Source organism: Salmo salar, chromosome 03 (genome assembly GCF_965601325.2).
Source record: "Salmo salar chromosome 03, fSalSal1, whole genome shotgun sequence".
NCBI lineage: Eukaryota > Metazoa > Chordata > Actinopteri > Salmoniformes > Salmonidae > Salmo > Salmo salar.
The window spans coordinates 27,066,491-27,087,640 of record NC_138293.1 but is presented as its reverse complement, the minus strand read 5'-3'; the positions used below and the strand labels follow the sequence as shown (position 1 = coordinate 27,087,640).

Here is a 21,150-nt window from a genome sequence, read left to right as displayed (position 1 = left end):
AGATTATACCACAGGGCACTGATTATATATTAAATAATTTTGGAAATCAAAACCTTCCAAAAGCAAAACATAACAACCACATCTACTAGATTCCACAGCCTGAGGGAGCAAGAGTATCCTACTACCACCCAATCAGTGCACTGATGCAGCAGTGTTCCTTTTAGCTCTAGCTGAGGAGTACTACCTGGTGCTCCTGTATGTGTAAACATAGGCATAATGCACATCAGTGAAAATGTGGTTTCACTGAACAAGCGCCTGAGGGAAAACAGGGCCAGTCGGGGAGGGGATAAAACCTAAGTGTTAGGCTATACCACCACCGAGAGCACAGAGCGCTGATACAAAACTCGGTGGAAGCTCACTGCCTCTGTCTGGCATCTTACAGGTTTTTGTCATCCGTCTTGGAAGTCTACCTTAATTTCGAGATTTTCCCTGATCTGCCAAAGGAGCTATTGGGTTTTCAGACAAGGGAATAAATTTAAAAACAGTGTTCTCTCTGAATTCAGCCAAGTAGCCTTAAGCTAATATAAGTGTAACCGATGTGAAATAGCTAGTTAGTTAGCGGTGGTGCGCGCTAATAGTGCTTCAATTGGTGACGTCACTTGCTCTGAGACCTGAAGTGGTTGTTCCCCTTGCGTTGCAAGGGCCGCGGCTTTTGTGGCGCGATGGGTAACGATGCTTCGTGGGTGTCAGTTGTTGATGTGTGCAAGGGTCCCTGGTTCGAGCCCAGGTTGGGGCGAAGAGAGGGACGGAACCTACACTGTTACATAAGGACGAGGAAAATGATTGTCTGTTACCAAGGAAACACCCCTGCAGGTCCTTCCCTTTTATATTAAAATATGTCTCAAAGGAGGAGAAAGTGTAAACGGGGCTGTTAGACAACAAACGCCACTAGATATATTTGTGTTTGTAATGCCACTCCAGAGTATCTGCCACAAATATCTGTCCACACCCAGAATCCCTGGTGGTGGTTGATGTTGTGCAATTTTTTTTCATTGCCACACAAAACCACAATAGCCAGCCTACCTTCGTTATCCATCAGGGTGAAATTAGGATTGATTGGAAGGTCAATTGGCAGGGCAAACGAGAATCGTCCATTTGCAAAGTTGTCCTTGTCTGATGGCCTCACTGTCTGGATCACCTGTCAGAGAAGAGGGAGAGGAGTTTGGGGAAAAGAGGGAGAGGGAAATGTGGGTGTGTATATATGTATGTATGTACAGTATGTATATATATCTATATATCGTACCAGTCAAAAGTTTAGACACACATATTCATTCAAGGGTTTTTCTTTATTTTTAGTATTTTCTACATTGTATAGTAAAGACATCAAAGCTATGAAATAACACATATGGAATCATGTTGTAACCAAAAAAAGTGTTTTAAAAAAAAACAAAATATATTTTATATTTGAGATTCTTCAAAATAGCCTCCCTTTGGCTTGATGACAGCTTTGCACATTCTTGGCATTCTCTCAACCAGCTTCATGAGGTAGTCACCTGGAATGCATTTCAATTAACAGGTGTGCTTTGTTAAAAGTTAATTTGTGGAATTTCTTTCCTTCCTAATGCATTTGAGCCAGTCAGATGTGTTGTGACAGGGTAGGGGTGGTACACAGAAGATAACCTATTTGGTAAAATACCAAGTCCATATTATGGCAAGAATAGCTCAAAAAATCAATGAGAAATGACAGTCCATCATTACTTTAAGACATGAAGTTCAGCCAATGTGGAACATTTCAAGAACTTTGAAAGTTTCTTCAAGTGCAGTCGCAAAAACCATCAAAAGCTATGATGAAACTGGCTCTCATGAGGACCACCACACGAAAGGAAAACCCAGAGTTACCTCTGCTGCAGAGGATAAGTTCATTAGAGTTACCAGCCTCAGAAAATGCAGCCCAAATAAATGCTTCACTGAGTTCAAGTAACAGACACATCTCAACATCAACTGTTCAGAGGAGACTGCGTGAATCAGGCCTTCGTGGTCGAATTACTGCAAAGAAACCACTACTAAAGGACACCAATATGAAGAGACTTCCTTGGGTCAAGAAACACGAGCAATGGACATTAGACCAGTGGAAATCTATCCTTTGGTCTGATGAGTCCAAATGTGAGATTTTTGTGAGATGCAGAAAAGGTGAACGGATGATCTCTGCATGTGTGGTTCCCACCGTGAAGCATGGAGGAGGAGGTGTAATTGTGTGGGGGTGCTTTGCTGGTGACCCTGTCCGTGATTTATTTAGAATTCAAGGCACACTTAACCAGCATGGCTGCATCAGCATTCTGCAGCGATACGCCATCCCATCTGGTTAGTGCTTAGCGGGATTATCATTCGTTTTTCAACAGGACAATGACCCAACACACCTCCAGGCTGTGTAAGGGCTATTTGACCAAGAAGGAGAGTGATAGAGTGCTGCATCACATGACCTGGCATCCACAATCACCCGACCTCAACCCAATTGAGATGGTTTGGGATGAGTTGGACCGCAGAGTGAAGGAAAAACAGACAACAAGTGCTCAGCATATGTGGGAACTCCTTCAAGACTGTTTGAAAAGCATTCCAGGTGAAGCTGGTTGAGAGAATGCCAAGAGTGTGCAAAGCTGTGCAAAGGGTGGCTACTTTGTAGAATCTCAAATAGAAAATATATTTTGATTTGTTTAACACTTTTGGTTACTGCATGATTCCATATGTGTTATTTCATAGTTTGAAGTCTTCACTATTATTCTACAATGTAGAAAATTGTAAAAATAAAGAAAAAACCTTGAATGAGTAGGTGTCTCCAAACTTTTGACTGGTACTGTATATTATATATATACACATAGTACATTATGTACTGCTCCACAAGCAGCTAAATATAGTAGGAATAAGTTAAGTAAGTCAACGCACAATATACTTTCGTATCATAGTAAAGACTATCTGACTGGAACACGTCTTTTCCCTCCCTCCTTTTCTGTTAGCCATTCCATTAGGACGTGCCATTGTTCCACATGCAGCCTTTTTCCAGGCAGGAGTATAGATCTGAGCTAGGGCATATGACCTGTCTCAAACAGCATTGTCCCTGATGTATTGTCAGTTCATAAAAAAAAACTGGCTAGCGTCAGCAAGTGACCTGAGTGAAAAACTCTCATATGGACAATTCACTAATTATAGTGGTTACCAGGTACATGCACAGATAGGAGTCTACCTGTGCCGAGCACATGCCCCTTTGCCCTCCCACTCGCCAAGTGCCCTTTTAGGTGGTGGTATATACGTATATGTGGACACCTGCTCGTCGAACATCTCATTACAAAATCATGGGCATTAATATGGAGTTGGTCCCCCTTTTGCTGCTATAACAGCCTTCAGTCTTCTGGGAAGGCTTCCCATTAGATGTTGGAATATTGCTGCAGGGATTTGCTTCCATTCAGCCACAAGAGCATTAGTGAGGTCAGGCACTAAATTTGGGTGATTAGGACTGGCTCGTAGTCGCCGTTCTAATTCATCCCAAAGGTGTTCGATGGGGTTGAGGTCAGTGCTCTGTGCAGGCCACTGCTCCAGAGTCCAATGGCAGTGAGCTTTACACCACTCCAGAAAGACGCTTGGCATTGCGCATCGTGATCTTAGGCTTGTGTGCGGCTGCTCGTCTATGGAAACTAATTTAATGAAACTCCCGACAAACAGTTATTGTGCTGAAATTGCTTCCAGGGGCAGTTTGGAACTTGGTAGTGAGTGTTGCAATCAAGGACAATTTTTTTTAATGCATTTCAGCACTCGGCGGTCCCGTTCTGTGAGCTTGTGTGAACTACCACTTCGCTGTTGTTGCTTCTAGAAGTTTCGACTTCACAATTACAGCACTTACTGCGATAATGCCTGTGTGTAGCTGGTGTAGAGGAGTCAGGCGTAGGACAGCAGAGATGAGTAATAAACGTAGTTTTACTCAGAATTCACAAAATACAACACAATAAATCGAGCCCACAATAACGGACCGTATCACAAATAAACAATCACTCACAAACAAACATGGGGGAACAGAGGGTTAAATAATGAACAAGTAATTGGGGAATTGAAACCAGGTGTGTAAGACAAAGACAAAACAAATGGAAAATGAAAAGTGGATCGGCGGCGATGGCTAGAAGGCCGGTGACGTCGACCATCGAACGCCGCCCGAACTAGGAGAGGGACCGACTTCGGCGGAAGTCGTGACAACTTACAGTTGACCTGAGGCAGCTCTAGCAGGGCCGAAATTTGACTGACTTGTTGAAAGGTGGAATCCGATGACGGTGCCACGTTGAAAGTCATTGAGTTCTTCATTAAGTCCATTATACTGCTAATGTTTGTCTATGGAGATGGCATGGCTGTGTGCTTGATTTTATACACCTGCCAGCAACGGGTGTGGCTGAAATAGCCGAATCTACTAATTTGAAGGGGTGTCCACATACACTATATATACACAAAAGTATGTTATGAATTGCAGACTTTTTTTCATTTCAAGCACCTGCCCTCTGAATGGTCTCTGCACGGCCCTGGTGGCAGTGGTGGAAAAAGTACCCAACTGCCATACTTGAGTAAAAAAAGTCTAAAAGTACTTTTCAAGTATCAAAAGTAAAAGTCATTTAAAAAATATACATAAGTATCAAAAGTATAAATCATTTCAAATTCCTTTTTTATTTTACGGATAGTCAGGGGCACATTCCAACACTCAGACATAATTTACAAATGAAGCATTTGTTTTTGGTGAATCTGCCAGATCAGAGGCAGTACGGATGACCAGGGATCTCTTGACAAGTGTGTGAAATTGATCATTTTCCTGTCCTCTTAAGCATTCAACATGTAACGAGTACTTACGGGTGTCAGGGAAAATGTATGGAGTAAAAAGTACATTATTTTCTTTAGGAATGTAGTGAAGTAAAAGTAAAACTTGTCAAAAATATAAATTGTAAAGTAAAGTACAGATACCCCCAAAAAACTACTTAAGTAGTACTTTAAAGTATTTATACACCACTGCCTGGTGGTTAATCACCTGGCTACTGTACCTACACTCCACTGTGCTATAGCATTGTCAGTCTATAAGAAGCATTCCTGAACTTTTGGTAGGATACAGTAATACACTAAGCTTTGGAAATACAGAATTAGCTGTCGAGGCAACGATTTTGTGTGTCCCTAAAAAAGTACAATTAGTTCTCAACTAAATTATAATTTACTTCCTTTCGATGAACATAACAGCATAATTTACCATACATCAAGACACATTTCCTGAAAGTTACTTCAATTTAATGTAATTTGTTGCAGTTTCGGAAAAAGAGCCTCGACATCTTAGCATGCATCATCTGTCGCCTTCAGCCAGCTAACTGATTATATGCTGCAGCCTGTTTAGTAATCTTCATTCAAGGGGAAAAATATGAAGAGAGAATGCTATTGCGATGTGAATCTGAGCAGTCGTGGTTTGCTGGACACGGACCAAATTTGAATGAGAGATGATAAACATTTTCTGCAATCTGGCTCTGTTGCGCTTAATGCAGCTCCTCTCTGTTTGTGGAGAAATTGGTACATGCTGAATAATTTATGGGTTCAAGAGGCTGCAAAAGTCTGCAGCACCACAGATAAATCCATTCCTGATGGTGTCAAACACACAACAAAGGCAGAGAGGGTATGTGTGTGTACTGTGTGTGTGTCTGTGCGTGCATGTCTGTGGGAGAATATGTGTGACTGCATGCATGTGAGTTCGTGATAAGAGGTTTTAAAAGACAACAGTTGAAGAAGGGAGAATATGATCTCACGGGAGAGAAGGTGGGAGAGAGGGGGAGTAAAGTGGAAAAGAGCTGAAAAGATGGAGGGAGGTGTGTTTAATGAAAGATACTCACCTGTCCTGCCCTGGAGGTTTCACACACAATGATCTCATCATCTCTTGCTATGTAGGGAGCGTTGTCATTTACATCCAACACCTGGATTGTTATAGGAACATGGCTGACGAGACTCGGATTGTCTGAAAATAACATTCAAAAAAACGGAATTAAATAGAACACTTTTATATTGCATAGCTACTGTATGTATAAAAACATCTAATAACCCCCTATGTAAAACAAATCTAAAAAGCACATCACAAGTTACGTTACAGCCTTATTCTAAAATGGATTAAATTGTTGTTTTCCCTCATCAATCTACACACAATACCTCATACTGACAAAGCAACAAAAGAAAAGCATTTTTTGCAAATGTATTCAAAATAAAAAACGTATATTATGTTTACATAAGTATTCAGACCATTTACTCAGTACATTGTTGAAGCATCTTTGGCAGTGAATACAGCCTCGAGTATTCTTGGGTATGACGCTACAAACTGGGCACACCTGTATTTGGGAAGTTTTTCACATTCTTCTCTACAGATCCTCTCAAGCTCTGTCAGGTTGGATGGGGAGCGTCGCTGCACAGCTATTTTCAGATCTCTCCAGAGATGTTTGATCGGGTTCAAGTCCAGGCTTTGGCTGGGCCACTGAGGGACATTGAGACTTGTCCCGAAGCCACTCCTGCGTTGTCTTGTCTATGTGTTTAGAGTCGTTGTCCTGTTGGAAGGTGAAACTTCGCCCCAGTCTGAGATCCTGAGCGCTCTGGAGCAGGTTTTCATCAAGGATCTCTCTGTACTTTGCTCCGTTCATCTTTCCCTCGATCCTGACTAGTCTCACAGGCCCTGCCACTAAAAAAACATCCCCACAGCATGATTCTGCCACCACCATGCTTCACCGTAGGAATGGTATTGGCCAGGTGATGAGCGGAGCCTGGTTTCCTCCAGACGTGACACTTGGCATTCAGGCCAAATACTTCAATCTTGGTTTCATCAGACCAGAGAATCTTGTTTCTCATGGTCTGAGAGTCTTTCAGGTGCAAATTCCAAGCAAGCTGTCATTTTCCTTTTCCTGAGGAGTAGCTTCCGTCTGGCCACTCTACCATAAAGGCCTGACTGGTGGAATGCTGCAGTGACAGTTGTCCTTCTAGAAGGTTCTCCCATCTCCACAGAATAACCCTGGTGCTTTGTCAGAGTGACCAACGGGTCACTTCCCTGACCAAGGCCCTTCTCCCCTGATTGCTCAATTTTGGCCGGGTGGCCAGCACTAGGAAGAGTCTTGGTGGTTCCAAACTTCTTCCATTTAAGAATGATGGAGACCACTGTGTTCTTTGAGACCTTCAATAATGCAGACATTTTTTGGTACCCTTCCCCAGATCTGTGCCTCTACACAATCCTGTCTCGGAGCGCTACGGACAATTCCTTTGACCTCATGCACTGTCATCTGTGGGACCTTATATAGACAGGTGTATGCCTTTCCAAATCATGTCCAATCAATTGAATTTACCAATGGTGGACTCCAATCTAGTTGTAGAAACATCTCAAGGATGATCAATGGAAACAGGATGTACCTGATCTCAATTTAGATTCTCGTAGCAAAGGGTCTGAATACTGATATAAGTCATGTATTTCAGTTGTGGTTTTTGTACATTTGCAAACATTTCTAAAAACCTGTTTTCGCTTTGTCATTATGGGGTAGTGTGTGTAGATTGATGAGAAAAAAATTATATTTAATCAATTTTAGAATAAGGCTGTAACGCAACAAAATGTGGAAAAAGTGAAGAGGTCTGAAAACTTTGTGAATGGACTGTATATACAATTGAAGTCGTAAGTTTACATATGCCTTAGCCAAATACATTTAAACTCAGTTTTTCACAATTCCTGACATTTAATCCTAGTACAAATTCCCTGTCTTAGGTCAGTTAGGATCACCACTTTATTTTAAGAATGTGAAATGTCAGATTAATAGTAGAGAGAATGATTTATTTAAGCTTTTATTTCTTTCATCACCTTCCCAGTGGGTCAGAAGTTTACATACGCTCAATTAGAAATTGGTAGCATTGCCTTTGAAATTGTTTGACTTGGGTCAAACGTTTCAGGTAGCCTTCCACAAGCGTCCCAGAATACGTTGGGTGAATTTTGGCCCATTCCTCCTGACAGAGCTGGTGTAACTGAGTCAGGTTTGTAGGCCTCCTTGCTCTCACACGCTTTTTCAGTTCTGCCCACACATTTTCTATAGGATTGAGGTCAGAGCTTTGTGATGGCCACTCCAATACCTTGACTTCGTTGTACTTAAGCCATTTTGCCACAATTTTGGAAGTATGCTTGGGGTCATTTTCCATTTGGAAGACCCATTTGTGAGCAAGCTTTAACTTCCTGACTGATGTCTTGCGATATCAATATATCCACATAATTTTCCGTCCTCATGATGCCATCTATTTTGTGAAGTGCACCAGTCCCTCCTGCAGCAAAGCACCCCCACAACATGATGCTGCCACCCCCGTGCTTCACGGTTGGGATGGTGTTATTTGGCTTGCAAGCCTCCCCATTTTTCCTCCAAACATAACGATGGTCATTATGGCCAAACAGTTCTATTTTTGTTTCATCAGACCAGAGGACATTTCTCCAAAAAGTACAATCTTTGTCCACAAGCTACTTGCAATTGCAAACCGTAGTCTGGCTTTTTAATGGCGGTTTTGGAGCAGTGGCTTCTTCCTTGCTGAGCAGCCTTTCAGGTTATGTCAGTATAGGACTCATTTTACTGTGGATATAGATACTTTTGTACATGTTTCCTCCAGCATCTTCACAAGGTCCTTTGCTGTTGTTCTGGGATTGATTTGCACTTTTCACACCAAAGTACGTTCATCTCTAGGAGACGGAACGCGTCTCCTTCCTGAGCGGTATGACAGCTGCGTGGTCCCATGGTGTTTATACTTGCGTACTATTGTTTGTACAGATGAATGTGGTACCTTCAGACGTTTGGAAATTGCTCCAAAGGATGAACCAGACTTTTTCTGAGGTCTTGGCTGATTTCTTTTGATTTTCCCATGATGTCAAGGTAGGCCTTGAAATTCATCCACAGGTACACCTCCAATTGACTCAAAATGTGTCAATTAGCGTATCAGAAGCTTCTAAAGCCATGACATCATTTTCTGAAATTTTCCAAGCTGTTTAAAAGGCACAGTCAACTTAGTCAACTTGACCCACTGGAATTGTGATACAGTGAATTATAAGTGAAATAATCTGTCTGTAAATAATTGTTGAAAAAATGACTTGTGTCATGCACAAAGTAGATGTCCTAACCGACTTGCCAAAACTATAGTTTGTTAACAAGAAATGTGTGGAGTGGTTGAAAAACGAGTTTTAATGACTCCAACCTAAGTGTATGTAAACTTCCGACTTCAACTGTATATTTCGGTCCAGGCACTTTAGCGCATGTGATGTTCATCCTTCTTTCGTCAGAGTATCGCTCAATCAATTAAGGTTCCATTTCCACTGAGCCTCCATCCATTGGTATATCTCGTGTTTGTCTGTGTCCTGAGGTTCGCCATGTTACCGGGTGACACTTGAAAGGTGACCTGGTCACTTAACTATACTATACTCCCTTTCATCATTGGATAAGAACCGCAAGCTGCCACTTCACATATTGTCACTTGTGGATTACATATACACATCTGATCCACTACCACACAGACTTAAGGGTTCCTTGAGGATCAATGTTATTTGTCACATGTGCCAAATACAACAGATGCTGACCTCACAGTGAAATGCTTACTTACAAGCCCTTAACCAACAATGCAGTTTTAAGAAAATAGAGTTAATAAAATATGTACTAAATTAACGAAAGTAAAAATAAAATAAATAAATAAAGGAACACAATAAAATAACAATAACAAGGCTATATACAGGGGGTACCGGTACTGTGCGAGGGTACAGGTTAGTCGAGGTAATTTGTACGTGTAGGTAGGGGTAAAGTGACTACGCATTGATAATAAACAGCGAGTAGCAGCAGTGTAAAAACAAAGGGGGTGGGGGAGGGGGGGTTCAATGCAAATAGTCCGGGTGGCCATTTGATTAATTATTCAGCATTCTTATGGCTTGGGGGTAGAAGCTGTTAGGGATAGGGGGCAGTATTTGGAAGTTCGGATGACTGACATGCCTAAAGTAAACTGCCTGTTACTTAGGCCCAGAAGCTAGGATATGCATAGTATTGGATAGAAAACACTCTGACGTTTCTAAAACTGTTAAAATAATGTCTGTGAGTATAACAGAACTGATATGGCAGGAAAAAACCCGAGGAGAATCCATCCAGATTTTTTTGTTGTTGAGGTGACCACCCATTGAAATGCCTGTCTATGGGAAAATCAAAGGAAATCCTCCCAGATTGCAGTTCCTATGGCTTCCACTAGATGTTAACAGTCTTTAGAAAGGGTTTCAGGCTTGTTTTTTGAAAAATGAGCTAGAATTTGTAGTTTTTCAAGGTGGCTCTCATTTTGACTTTTGTCTTGTGGTGTGTGGATGAGGGAGCGCACTTCGTTATTTATCTCCGGTATTGAACACACTGTTCTCCGTCTTAAATTGTATCATTTATTTACATATTAGGGTACCTGAGGATTGATTAGAAACATTGTTTGACCTGTTTGGATGAAGTTTATTGGTAACTTTTGGGATTCCTTTGTATGCATTTTGAACGAGTGGAACAGGTGGATTACTGAATCAAGCGCGTCAACTAAACTGACTTTTTTTGGGATATAAAGAAGGACTTTATCGAACAAAACAACCATTTGTTATGTAGCTGGGACCCTTGGGATTGCAAACAGAGGAAGATCTTCAAAGGTAAGTGATTTATTTTATCGCTATTTCTGACTTGTGACGCCTGCTGGTTTGGAAAATGTTTTTAATGCTTTTGTATGCGGGGCGCTGTCCGCAGATAATCGCATGGTATGCTTTTGCCGTAAAGCCTTTTTGAAATCTTACAAAGTGGCTGGATTAACAAGAAGTTATGCTTTTAAATGATGTATGACACTTGTATTTTTATGAATGTTTAATATTACGATTTTTGTATTTTGAATTTCGCGCTCTGCAATTTCACCGGATGTGGTCGAGGTGGGTCGCTAGCGGCACGTCTAGCACAAAGAGGTTTTAAGGAGCCTTTTGGACCTAGACTTGGTGCTCCGGTACCACTTGCCATGCGGTAGCAGAGAAAACAGTCTATGACTTGTGTGACTGGAGTCTTTGACAATTTTTTTACGTACTGGGCCATATGCACTACCCTCTATAGCACCTTACGGTCGGATGCCGAGCACTTGCCATACCAGGTGGTGATGCAACTAGTCAAGATGCTCTCGATGGTGCAGCTGTAGAATTTTTAAAACAATTATTTTTGTGTACTTTCCCCCCCCCCTTTTCTCCCCAATTTCGTGATATTCAATTGGTAGTTGTCCCATCGCTGCTCCTGTATGGACTCGGGAGAGGCGAAGGTTGAGAGCCTTGCATCCTCCGAAACATGACCCTGCCAAGCCGCACCGCTTCTTGACACACTGCTCGCTTAACCCGGAAGCCAGCCACAACAGTTTGTCTGAGGAAACGCCATACAACTGGCGACACGAGGTAGTGTGCATGCGCCCGGCCCGTCACCAGGAGTATTATAACCTAAAACACAAGGTTTTGACTTATATCGGCTTGAAAATCTATGGCAAGACTTGAAAATGGCTGTCTAGCAATGATCAACAACCAACTTGACAGAGATTGAATCATTTTTTAAAGAATAATGTGCAAATATTGTACAATCAGCCGTAATCGCTGCCACAAGTCATTTTAACATGTATTGACTCAGGGGTGTGAATACTTAGGTACATTTGATATTTCTGTACTTCATTTTTAATACCATTGCAAAGATTTCTATAACCATGTTTTCACTTTGTCATTATGAGGTATTGTGTGTAGATGGGTGAGAGAAAATCTATTTAATGCAGTTTGAATTCAGGCTGTAACACAACAAAATGTGCAATAAGTCAATGGGCACTGTAGTGTTTATGTAAGTCATGAATCCCTCATTAACATACACCAGTCTCCAGAAAGGTGCGGACTGGTTTTCCCATTAATTATGGTGACTTAACATCATCAGCACAGTGTCAGCTGACATTTATCAATGGCTAGTTCAGTCCATTAGCTGAACAGTATTGTGCGGAAAAGGGTAAAGGAAAGGGTAATTGCTTAGATAAGCATCAGTGGAAAAAGAGAGGGAAAAGAAAAATTGATTGACCCGACCACCTTCAGCATCACACTATGATGTTACATGCAGCCCCGGCATCAATCCCAGAAGCCACTGCTGGCTGTTCATTTTAGTGAGCCATGTGTTTAATACTGATACATATTATTAAAGTGACATCGTTAATGCATTCATGCAGGGTCATGAGCATATTTTATCCTCCATTTTGAAAGCCATTATTTGAAAGCGAAATAACGGAAGATCCTCTGTGTATTATGGTACTTACCAACCTCTGATGCCATCACAGTGATGTTGTGCCAGGCCACATCCTCTCTGTCCAGACTCCGGGTGGTTTTGATCACCCCGTTATTTAAACCAATGGTGAAATACACCTGCTCCTCTTCACTGTGGTCTATAAAATACCTACATGTAGCAGAGGGAACAATTAAAATAGAATGAATTAAGTTATTTTAATTTAATTTAATTGAAAATCAAATGATGCTGTTGAATCTCTCGTTCGAAACATATCTGACTTTCAACATGCATAGGTAGAAGCTTTGTGTACCGTCTGCTTCCAACTCACACCCTCAAACACCTAGATCCCCTGAACGCAGCTCACTCTCCAGATCCCAATCACCTGAATTCTAATTACCTGTTCACACAACTGGATGTCATTATCACACACTGTTTAGTTCAGTTCTTTGCACCCCATCACTGTGAGGTATTGTTTGTTTTGTGACACGTCTTTCGGAGCTCTGGTTTTCCCGTGATTTACTCCTCCCGTGTATGATAGTTTTTGCCTGCCTCACTAACGACGCCTATTCCCTATTGGATTTCCTGTTATCTTCATATTGTCTGATCTCCCAGACTATGTTACTAGCCTTTTCCCTGCCTGTACTGTTGCCCTTTTGGACCCACTGTGTAAGACCTTCTGCCTGCCCCTGGACCCAGCTACCTGCCTCCTCCTGTAGTCCTTTGCAATTAACACCTGCTGAGCCCTGCGCTTGAAACCAGCTCTCTGTCTCCACTCGTGTTCATTACACTTTGATTCTTGTGATGGTGTTTTAAATGCCCACTAAATGTCAGCCACATGCATGTAATTTACCTTACAGGGCTTTTGGTACTGTCAGGGTCCTGAGCCGTCACTGTGCCGACCTCTGTTCCCACGGGGGAGTTCTCGTACACGTCCATGATGTAATAGTCTATGGAAAAGACAGGCGGCTCATCCACGTCTCCAATGATGATCCGGAGGGTGGTGGTGTCTTTGAAGGCGCCCAGGTGGGAGAAGCGTCGGTCCAGGTGTGTGTTCACTCCTTCTATGTGAAGCGTGTGGACTTTCCTCTTCTCATAGTTCAAAGGCTGCGGAGGAAACCGGCAAGCAATCCTCTTTTCAAAGTAGTGCTTTTTTGTCCTGTTTCTGCTAGTATTTGAGAAAGTACAAGGTAACAATGGGTACTTACTAATAGTATTTAACATTTGGTAACCTCCTGGCATATTTATTAGGCAATTATTTGTAATTACCTGATATTATCTGATTTCCCAGGGTATCCTTAACTAACCTGTACCCCTGCACATTGACTCAGTACCAGAACTCCCTGTATATAGCCTCGTTATTGTTATTTTATTGTGTTACTTTTTATTTATTTTTTACTTTAGTTAATTTAGTAAATATTTTCTATTTTCTTAAAACTGCACTGTTGGTAAGCATTTCGCAGTAAGGTCTACACCCGTTGTATTCGGCGCATGTGAAAAAATGTATATCTATTTTTAAATGATTTGATATCCATCTTTAAAAAAGTGGACTATTACATGAACCGTAAGCATAGGTGTTGTTGTGATGGAATGAAGGTGAGCATCAGCACTGTACTGTACCAGTCTTAGTGATACGATGCCTTCCCTCTGGTCAGTGTCTGTAGTGATGGAGAACATGGCCTTCCCCTCTGCGTTGGTTATGCTGTACCTCATCTCTGCATTAACGCCCAAATCTTCATCATTGGCTTTGATTTTACCCACAGATTGTCCAATCTGAGCAGACTCTGGAACGTACAGCTGGTAGTTTTCTGTAATGGGATGAGCACATGAATAAGCAAGAAGTTATTATCTTAGCATGTATGATAAAGCATTTATGAGTAGATGGTGGAATAATTAGCCTACTGTTTATGCATACCAGCTAGCTGTAAATGTGAATGAATGGGTTAATTAATCCCATTTCCTGCCTGCTTGCAATTCAACGATCATCTACACACTACATCATGTTTGTATCACTTATAGCCACTCCCAAATTAGCAAAACATCTATTATAGGCTACAACTTTAGAAGTTGTTTTTAAAAATAACATTTGGCTGAGCATTACACATCAACAGAATCACTGATTCTATGATTCTATTTATATCGTACATTACTCACAGTACAAGCATCTTTGTGTTTTAAACTCCTGTATAGCATTCGATATAGCGCTATAAAAATATTGTGTTTTATTACAGCAGAGAATCAATCTGTAAGGACAAACAGTGAGGTAGAAAAACAAACAGTAAGACGTCTGTCTACATACTCTGGGGGAATTTAGGAGGATTGTCATTGACGTCTGTCAGTGTGACATTGATGGTGGTGGAGCCTGACAACCCACCCACCGAGCCGGCCATGTCTTTGGCTTGGACCACCACAGAGTAGCGTTCCCTGGCCTCTCTGTCCATGTTGGATAGGGCTGTCCTGATGACACCTGGGTAATGATAAGACAAGAATGCTCATTATATCACACAAATAACCATAATTAAACATGGTCTGTTAGAGTAGACACTGTATGTCTTGATGATAATAACAATAATAATAATCATTTGGTGGGTGCTTATTATATTTGTCCTATTTCACACGTGTATGAATACGCATGTATGAATTGTAAATTCGTTTTTTGCATATCCCATCTCTCCCTGAGACACCCTCAACAGCATCATTCCAATCTTGGATGGATAAGAGGCCGGTCACTTTCATTCAGTTTGAAGGCAGGAAAAGACAGTCTGACTTGTTGTACAGGAGAAGGAACATTGATTTCTTCAAATTGAGTATCACTTCACGTTAATAAATCATTCATAAAGGGTTTCTATATTCAGCCATAATTACAACCAGCTTTAAAACAATGTTCGCCAAAACCCCCTAATGTCTCCATCCCCATGCTTCACCCCTGTGCTGGCTCATTACCCCATTTGATATGCTAACACGTAAGCAAGCTTGGCTTGCCCTGCCCCTCTCTGAACTATCAGCTTGCCACCCCCTCCTCTCCTACCTCCTCTCCTACCTCCTCTCCTACCTCCTCTCCCTTCAGCTAGACCCGCACCTAAACACCGTGCTCTGGCCAGAGGCACTGCTATGCTGCATTACTCGCTTCACAGCGTTACCAAGGAGAATCCCATCTGCCCTAATCTTACCCTGAAGACTGAACAAGGGCTAGAAGGAAAAGAGAACAGATTGACCATACTGTACATTGTGCACCTGTACAAGAGGAAGGCCAAGGGGAAAACAGCCAGGACATAGCTCACTCAGTACTGAAAGCAAGGTGTCCTCGGTGGAACATCGGCTGGAACAACCACCACTAAACGGAAGAACACAAGGTCTGACATGCAATAGTTAACTGCGGGTGGTGTCACACTGTGGGGGTTAACTAGTTATTCCGGAACACTCAGGCATTTGTCAGTTATTGGGATCACATGGATTACAGTAAGACGACTCGTCTCAAAGAAGGTTATTTCCCAAGCTTTTTGAGATGTGATAACCTTAATTGAAAATACGAGTCAACCCATCCCCCACACATTGAATCAATGAATGTGTGGATTAACCAGTCAGGACATATTGGTTCTGTGCCTTATATGTTTATCAAGATAATTAGTGCAGTATGTCTTGTCAACGAATACAGTGACATTCAATGAACAGACAAAGAGCAGGATACGTTTACTCAGAACATACAGTTGAAGGACATAACATTTTAGAGCACCTGCGTGAAATGGCTTCACTCCAATGTATGAAGAGTCCTTGTAACTTATTTGATACTGTAGTGGTTACATCAGTCTGCTTTTTACCCTATGTATCCACACTTCAAAAGACCAAGGTTAGCCTACAAGTACATACTTATAGACAAGCTCCCAGTCATTTATTGGGTAAACCACCAACGTTTCGGTATCACTGTGGCTTCTTCAGGGTAATGTCACGAATGCTTGAACCAGGTTATGTAGACAATAGTGAGGGGTGTGTCATAGTCATTAGGGTGATGCTAATGAAAACAATGTAACTGTTAAAAGACAACATTTACAGAATGTTGAATATATTAGGCCATTGTTATCATATTGCAATAATTAGATATTGTACATAGTAATAGCATCAACATACATTATTATTTACATACCAATTATTTAATTTAATATCCATATTTCATTGTTTCCATTTCATTTTTGTTACATGTAATCTTTTGGTTCAACCGTAGTGCATGATAATTGTTGATGATGCTTCTTATGCATTACGCTTTAATCAAAAGATCACATGTTGCAAAGAGGAAATGAAATGAAAACAATGTAGCGGTATGATAACAATAGCCTAATATCTTCAACATGCTGTAAACTATTGTCTTACTATGGTGATGAGAATAAAAGAAAAATGTAACAATGACACACCCCTCATTATTGTCACTGGGTGCACTAATTGCACTGTTTGTCTCCATAACCTGGTTCAAGCATTCATGACATTACCCTTGAAGAAGGCACAGTGATGCCGAAACATTTACATTTTTTTAAACTAGGCAAGTCAGTTAAGAACAAATTCTTATTTACAATGACGGCCTACCTCAGCCAAACCCTAACCATGCTGGGCCAATTGTGCGCCGCCCTATTGGACTGCCAATCGCGGCTGGTTGTGATACAGCCTGGAAACAAATCAGAGTCTGTAGTGATGCCTCTAGCACTGAGATGCAGTGCCTTAGATTGCTGAGCCACTCAGGAGCCCATGTTGGTGGTTTACCCAATAAATTACTGGGAGCTTGTAAAAGAGAGTCGCACACTCTAGAATTTATTTCTATACCATACAGTTTACTCGCCGTTAGTCAGCACCTCTACCAGCGTTTTTGGGGTGTGTGCCAGCTCATGCTTTTTATCAGTATAGTTATTTATAAAAAAAAATTCACCTTTATTTAACCAGGTAGGCTAGTTGAGAACAAGTTCTCATTTACAACTGCGACCTGGCCAAGATAAAGCAAAGCAGTGTGACACAGACAACAACACAGAGTTACACATGGAGTAAACAATAAACAAGCCAATAACACAATAAACAAGTCAATGACACAGTAGAAATAAAAAGTCTATATACAGTGTGTGCAAAAGGTATGAGGAGGTAGGCAATAAATAGGCCATAGGAGCGAATAATTACAATTTAGTAGATTAACACTGGAGTGATAAATGAGCATATGATGATGTGCAAGTAGAGATACCGGTGTGCAAAAGAGCAGAAAAGTAAATAAAATAAAAACAGTATGGGGATGAGGTAGGTAGATTGGGTGGGCAATTTACAGATGGACTATGTACAGCTACAGCGATCGGTTAGCTGCTTAGATAGCTGATGTTTAAAGTTGGTGAGGGAAATAAAAGTCTCCAGCTTCAGCGATTTTTGCAATCGTTCCAGTCACTGGCAGCAAAGAACTGGAAGGAAAGGCGGCCAAATGAGGTGTTGGATTTGGGGATGATCAGTGAGATATACCTGCTGGAACACGTGCTACGGGTGAGTGTTGTTATCGTGACCAGTGAACTGAGATAAGGTGGAGCTTTACCAAGCATAGTCTTATAGATGAGCTGGAGCCAGTGGGTCTGGCGACGAATATGTAGCGAGGGCCAGCCGACTAGAGCATACAGGTCGCAGTGGTGGGTGGTATAAGGTGATTTGTTGACAAAACGGATGGCACTGTGATAGACTGCATCCAGTTTGCTGAGTAGAGTATTGGAAGCTATTTTGTAGATGACATCATCGAAGTCGAGGATCGGTAGGATAGTCAGTTTTACTAGGGTAAGTTTGGCGGCGTGAGTGAAGGAGGCTTTGTTGCGAAATAGAAAGCCGATTCTAGATTTCATTTTGGATTGGAGATGTTTAATATGAGTCTGGAAGGAGAGTTTACAGTCTAACCAGACACCTAGGTATTTAAAGTTGCCCACATATTCTAGGTCGGAACTGTCCAGGGTGGTGATGCTAGTCGGGCGGGCGGGTGCGGGCAGTGAACGGTTGAAAAGCATGCATTTGGTTTGACTAGCATTTAAGAGCAGTTGGAGGCCACGGAAGGAGTGTTGTATGGCATTGAAGCTCATTTGGAGGTTAGTTAGCACAGTGTCCAAGGAAGGGCCAGAAGTATACAGAATGGTGTCGTCTGCGTAGAGGTGGATCAGGGAATCGACATCATTGATATATACAGAGAAAAGAGTCAGCCCGAGAATTGAACCCTGTGGTAGCCCCATAGAGACTGCCAGAGGTCCGGACAACAAGCCTTCCGATTTGACACACTGAACTCTGTCTGCAAAGCAGTTGGTGAACCAGGCAAGGCAGTCATTAGAAAAACCAAGGCTATTGAGTCTGCCGATAAGAATACAGTGATTGACAGAGTCGAAAGCCTTGGCCAGGTCGATGAAGACGGCTGCACAGTACTGTCTTTTATCGATGGCGGTTATGATATCGTTTAGTACCTTGAGCGTGGCTGAGGTGCACCTGTGACCGGCTCGGAAACCGGATTGCACAGCGGAGAAGGTAAGGTGGGATTCCAAATGGTCAGTGATCTGTTTATTAACTTGGCTTTCGAAGACTTTAGATAGGCAGGGCAGGATGGAAATAGGTCTGTAACAGTTTGGGTCTAGGGTGTCACCTCCTTTGAAGAGGGGGATGACCGCGGCAGCTTTCCAATCTTTAGGGATCTCGGACGATACGAAAGAGAGGTTGAACAGGCTGGTAATAGGGGTTGCAACAATGGCCGCGGATAGCTTTAGAAAGAGAGGGTCCAGATTGTCTAGCCAGCTGATTTGTACGGGTCCAGGTTTTGCAGCTCTTTCAGAACATCTGCTATCTGGATTTGGGTTATGGAGAAGCTGGGGAGGCTTGGGCGAGTAGCTGCGGGGTTGGAGTAGCCAGGAGGAAGGCATGGCCAGCCGTTGAGAAATGCTTATTGAAATTTTCGATTATCATGGATTTATCGGTGGTGACCGTGCAGTGGGCAGTGGGAGGAGGTGCTCTGGTTCTCATTACAGTGTCCCCAAACTTTTTGGAGTTAGAGCTACAGGATGCAAATTTCTGCTTGAAAAAGCTAGCCTTTGCTTTCCTGACTGACTTTTACAACCATGAAGGCACTGAAATACAGCCTCCCAAGGTTACAGTTAAATTACTGTATAATGTAACAAAAAAAGAAGAAGATGTTTTTTGAAAACCTTGCCAATGCTATGGTGTTTCTTATGGGCAACAATTCACAGGGTTGTTTTCCTTTCAGAAACTAAAATACTCTGTCGCTGAATGCTCAACAAATGTCTTCCTGTTCTTTAATGAACGAATTAATGAATGAACAAATGAATGAATGAATGGATGGTGAGAAAACGAGAGAAAGAAAAACATGCTAACAGATAGCTCAACCTGCCAGAACAAATGAATACAGAGAAGTGTTCCGCCCCAGAGAATGTCATAGAGATTGCACCAAACACATTGTGGCCACAAACCACCTGCCTGGACAAGTAAGTTCAGCTGTCAACACACCAAAAGCACAATAATGCTTAAAAGCCTCTCAGTATTCAGCCAGTGGAAGAAGAAAAAAATTGTCTGAACATGAATACACTGAATTTAGCCCGACCAAATAACAGAATTCAGCAAATGGATTATACTCCGCTCTCTCTCCATTCTCATTCTGTCCAGGTTAAGGCATTACCATAGAACCAATTTGTTCAGCTTCCATTCTCATTATACGGGAACAATTAGTGCTGGGAATTGCCAGGGACCTCATGATATGATATTATCACAATGCTTAGGTGCCAATACAATATGTATTGTGATTCTCAGAATTTTATATGTATTGTAACACAATACTGTTATTTTATATGCGATTACATGGTCCAAACATATCGCTCACCATATGTCTGCTGTAGAGGGACAAGAGAGAGCCATGAGAAAATGAGTTTTGATCAGTCATGAAAATAAAAGTGCTGAAAACAAACTGGCTCCCTATTAAAAATATGATGGAGAACAAGCTATGAAGGAAAAATAAGTTTTGGTGCAGGTACCGCCAACTAGCGCAAAAATAATATTGCGATATTGTCAAAACAATATGATACGATATATCATAAAAAATATTATTACGATATGTCAATGTGCTTATCCCCCCCCATCACTATGAATAATGTAGTGCCACTGTGACAAGGGATACAAGGCTGTTAGGGCAATGTTGTTGTGTTGTTTGCTTTCCAATTGACCTTGGGATTCCCCAGTCATTTTCCCTCAGCTCTCAGGACCAGCCAGAGTGGGTGATGTGATGTCTTTGACTTTGCTCTTGACCCAGGGACTCTCAAAGGCACAGCCAATACTGTAGTCCATTTGCCTCTCTGAGGCACAGCCAAACTACTGTACTACAAGTCCCTTCTGCTCTGGATCCTCTGAAGAGTAGACAATGCCTACTCTGCTCATTTAGCCAAGGCAATTCAGAGTTCAGGCATGTTGTTCATTATACAGTAAGAACAATACCAATGATTGATGCAAAGCTGACATTTGCTAACAAGTATTCTAGTGCAATCTGATAAAATAACGTAATATTACATACAAACTGTCAGGCATTTGCCCATTGTTCCTTACACCATCTTCTGGAGATATTTATTTAAAGATCAATATGGCTCAGTATGTTGGCTATAATGCTTTGCCAGATGGCTAGCTTCGTTGGAGGGGGTGAATGAACTACATATTATTAGAGAAAACTGACTGTGAAAATGTAAATATCAATCAAATCCAAAAGGACAGCAGGCAATTCCTTCAATTGATCAAAAGTTAAAAGTTGTATAATCCCTGCTCACTTTGTATACACGTGTCAGCCTTTCAGTCAGTGGAATGGACGGTATCCCTGACTGCATGAAAACAAACAAAA

At 41.7% G+C, this 21,150-nt stretch overlaps 1 protein-coding gene across 1 annotated transcript in view; it reads right to left on the bottom strand.

Annotated features, from left to right (window-relative positions):
- The window catches only part of LOC106599343 (cadherin-18), a 110,196-nt gene that overhangs the window by 2,452 nt on the left and 86,594 nt on the right, over positions 1-21,150 (bottom strand). The window contains exons 5-10 of the mRNA XM_014190534.2: positions 14,575-14,742; positions 13,896-14,083; positions 13,129-13,382; positions 12,310-12,446; positions 5,835-5,956; positions 1,024-1,138 (exon numbers count right to left, since the gene is read on the bottom strand). Of these exons, the coding sequence (XP_014046009.2) occupies positions 1,024-1,138; positions 5,835-5,956; positions 12,310-12,446; positions 13,129-13,382; positions 13,896-14,083; positions 14,575-14,742 (984 nt within the window). The remainder of the gene's footprint in view (positions 1-1,023; positions 1,139-5,834; positions 5,957-12,309; positions 12,447-13,128; positions 13,383-13,895; positions 14,084-14,574; positions 14,743-21,150) is intronic.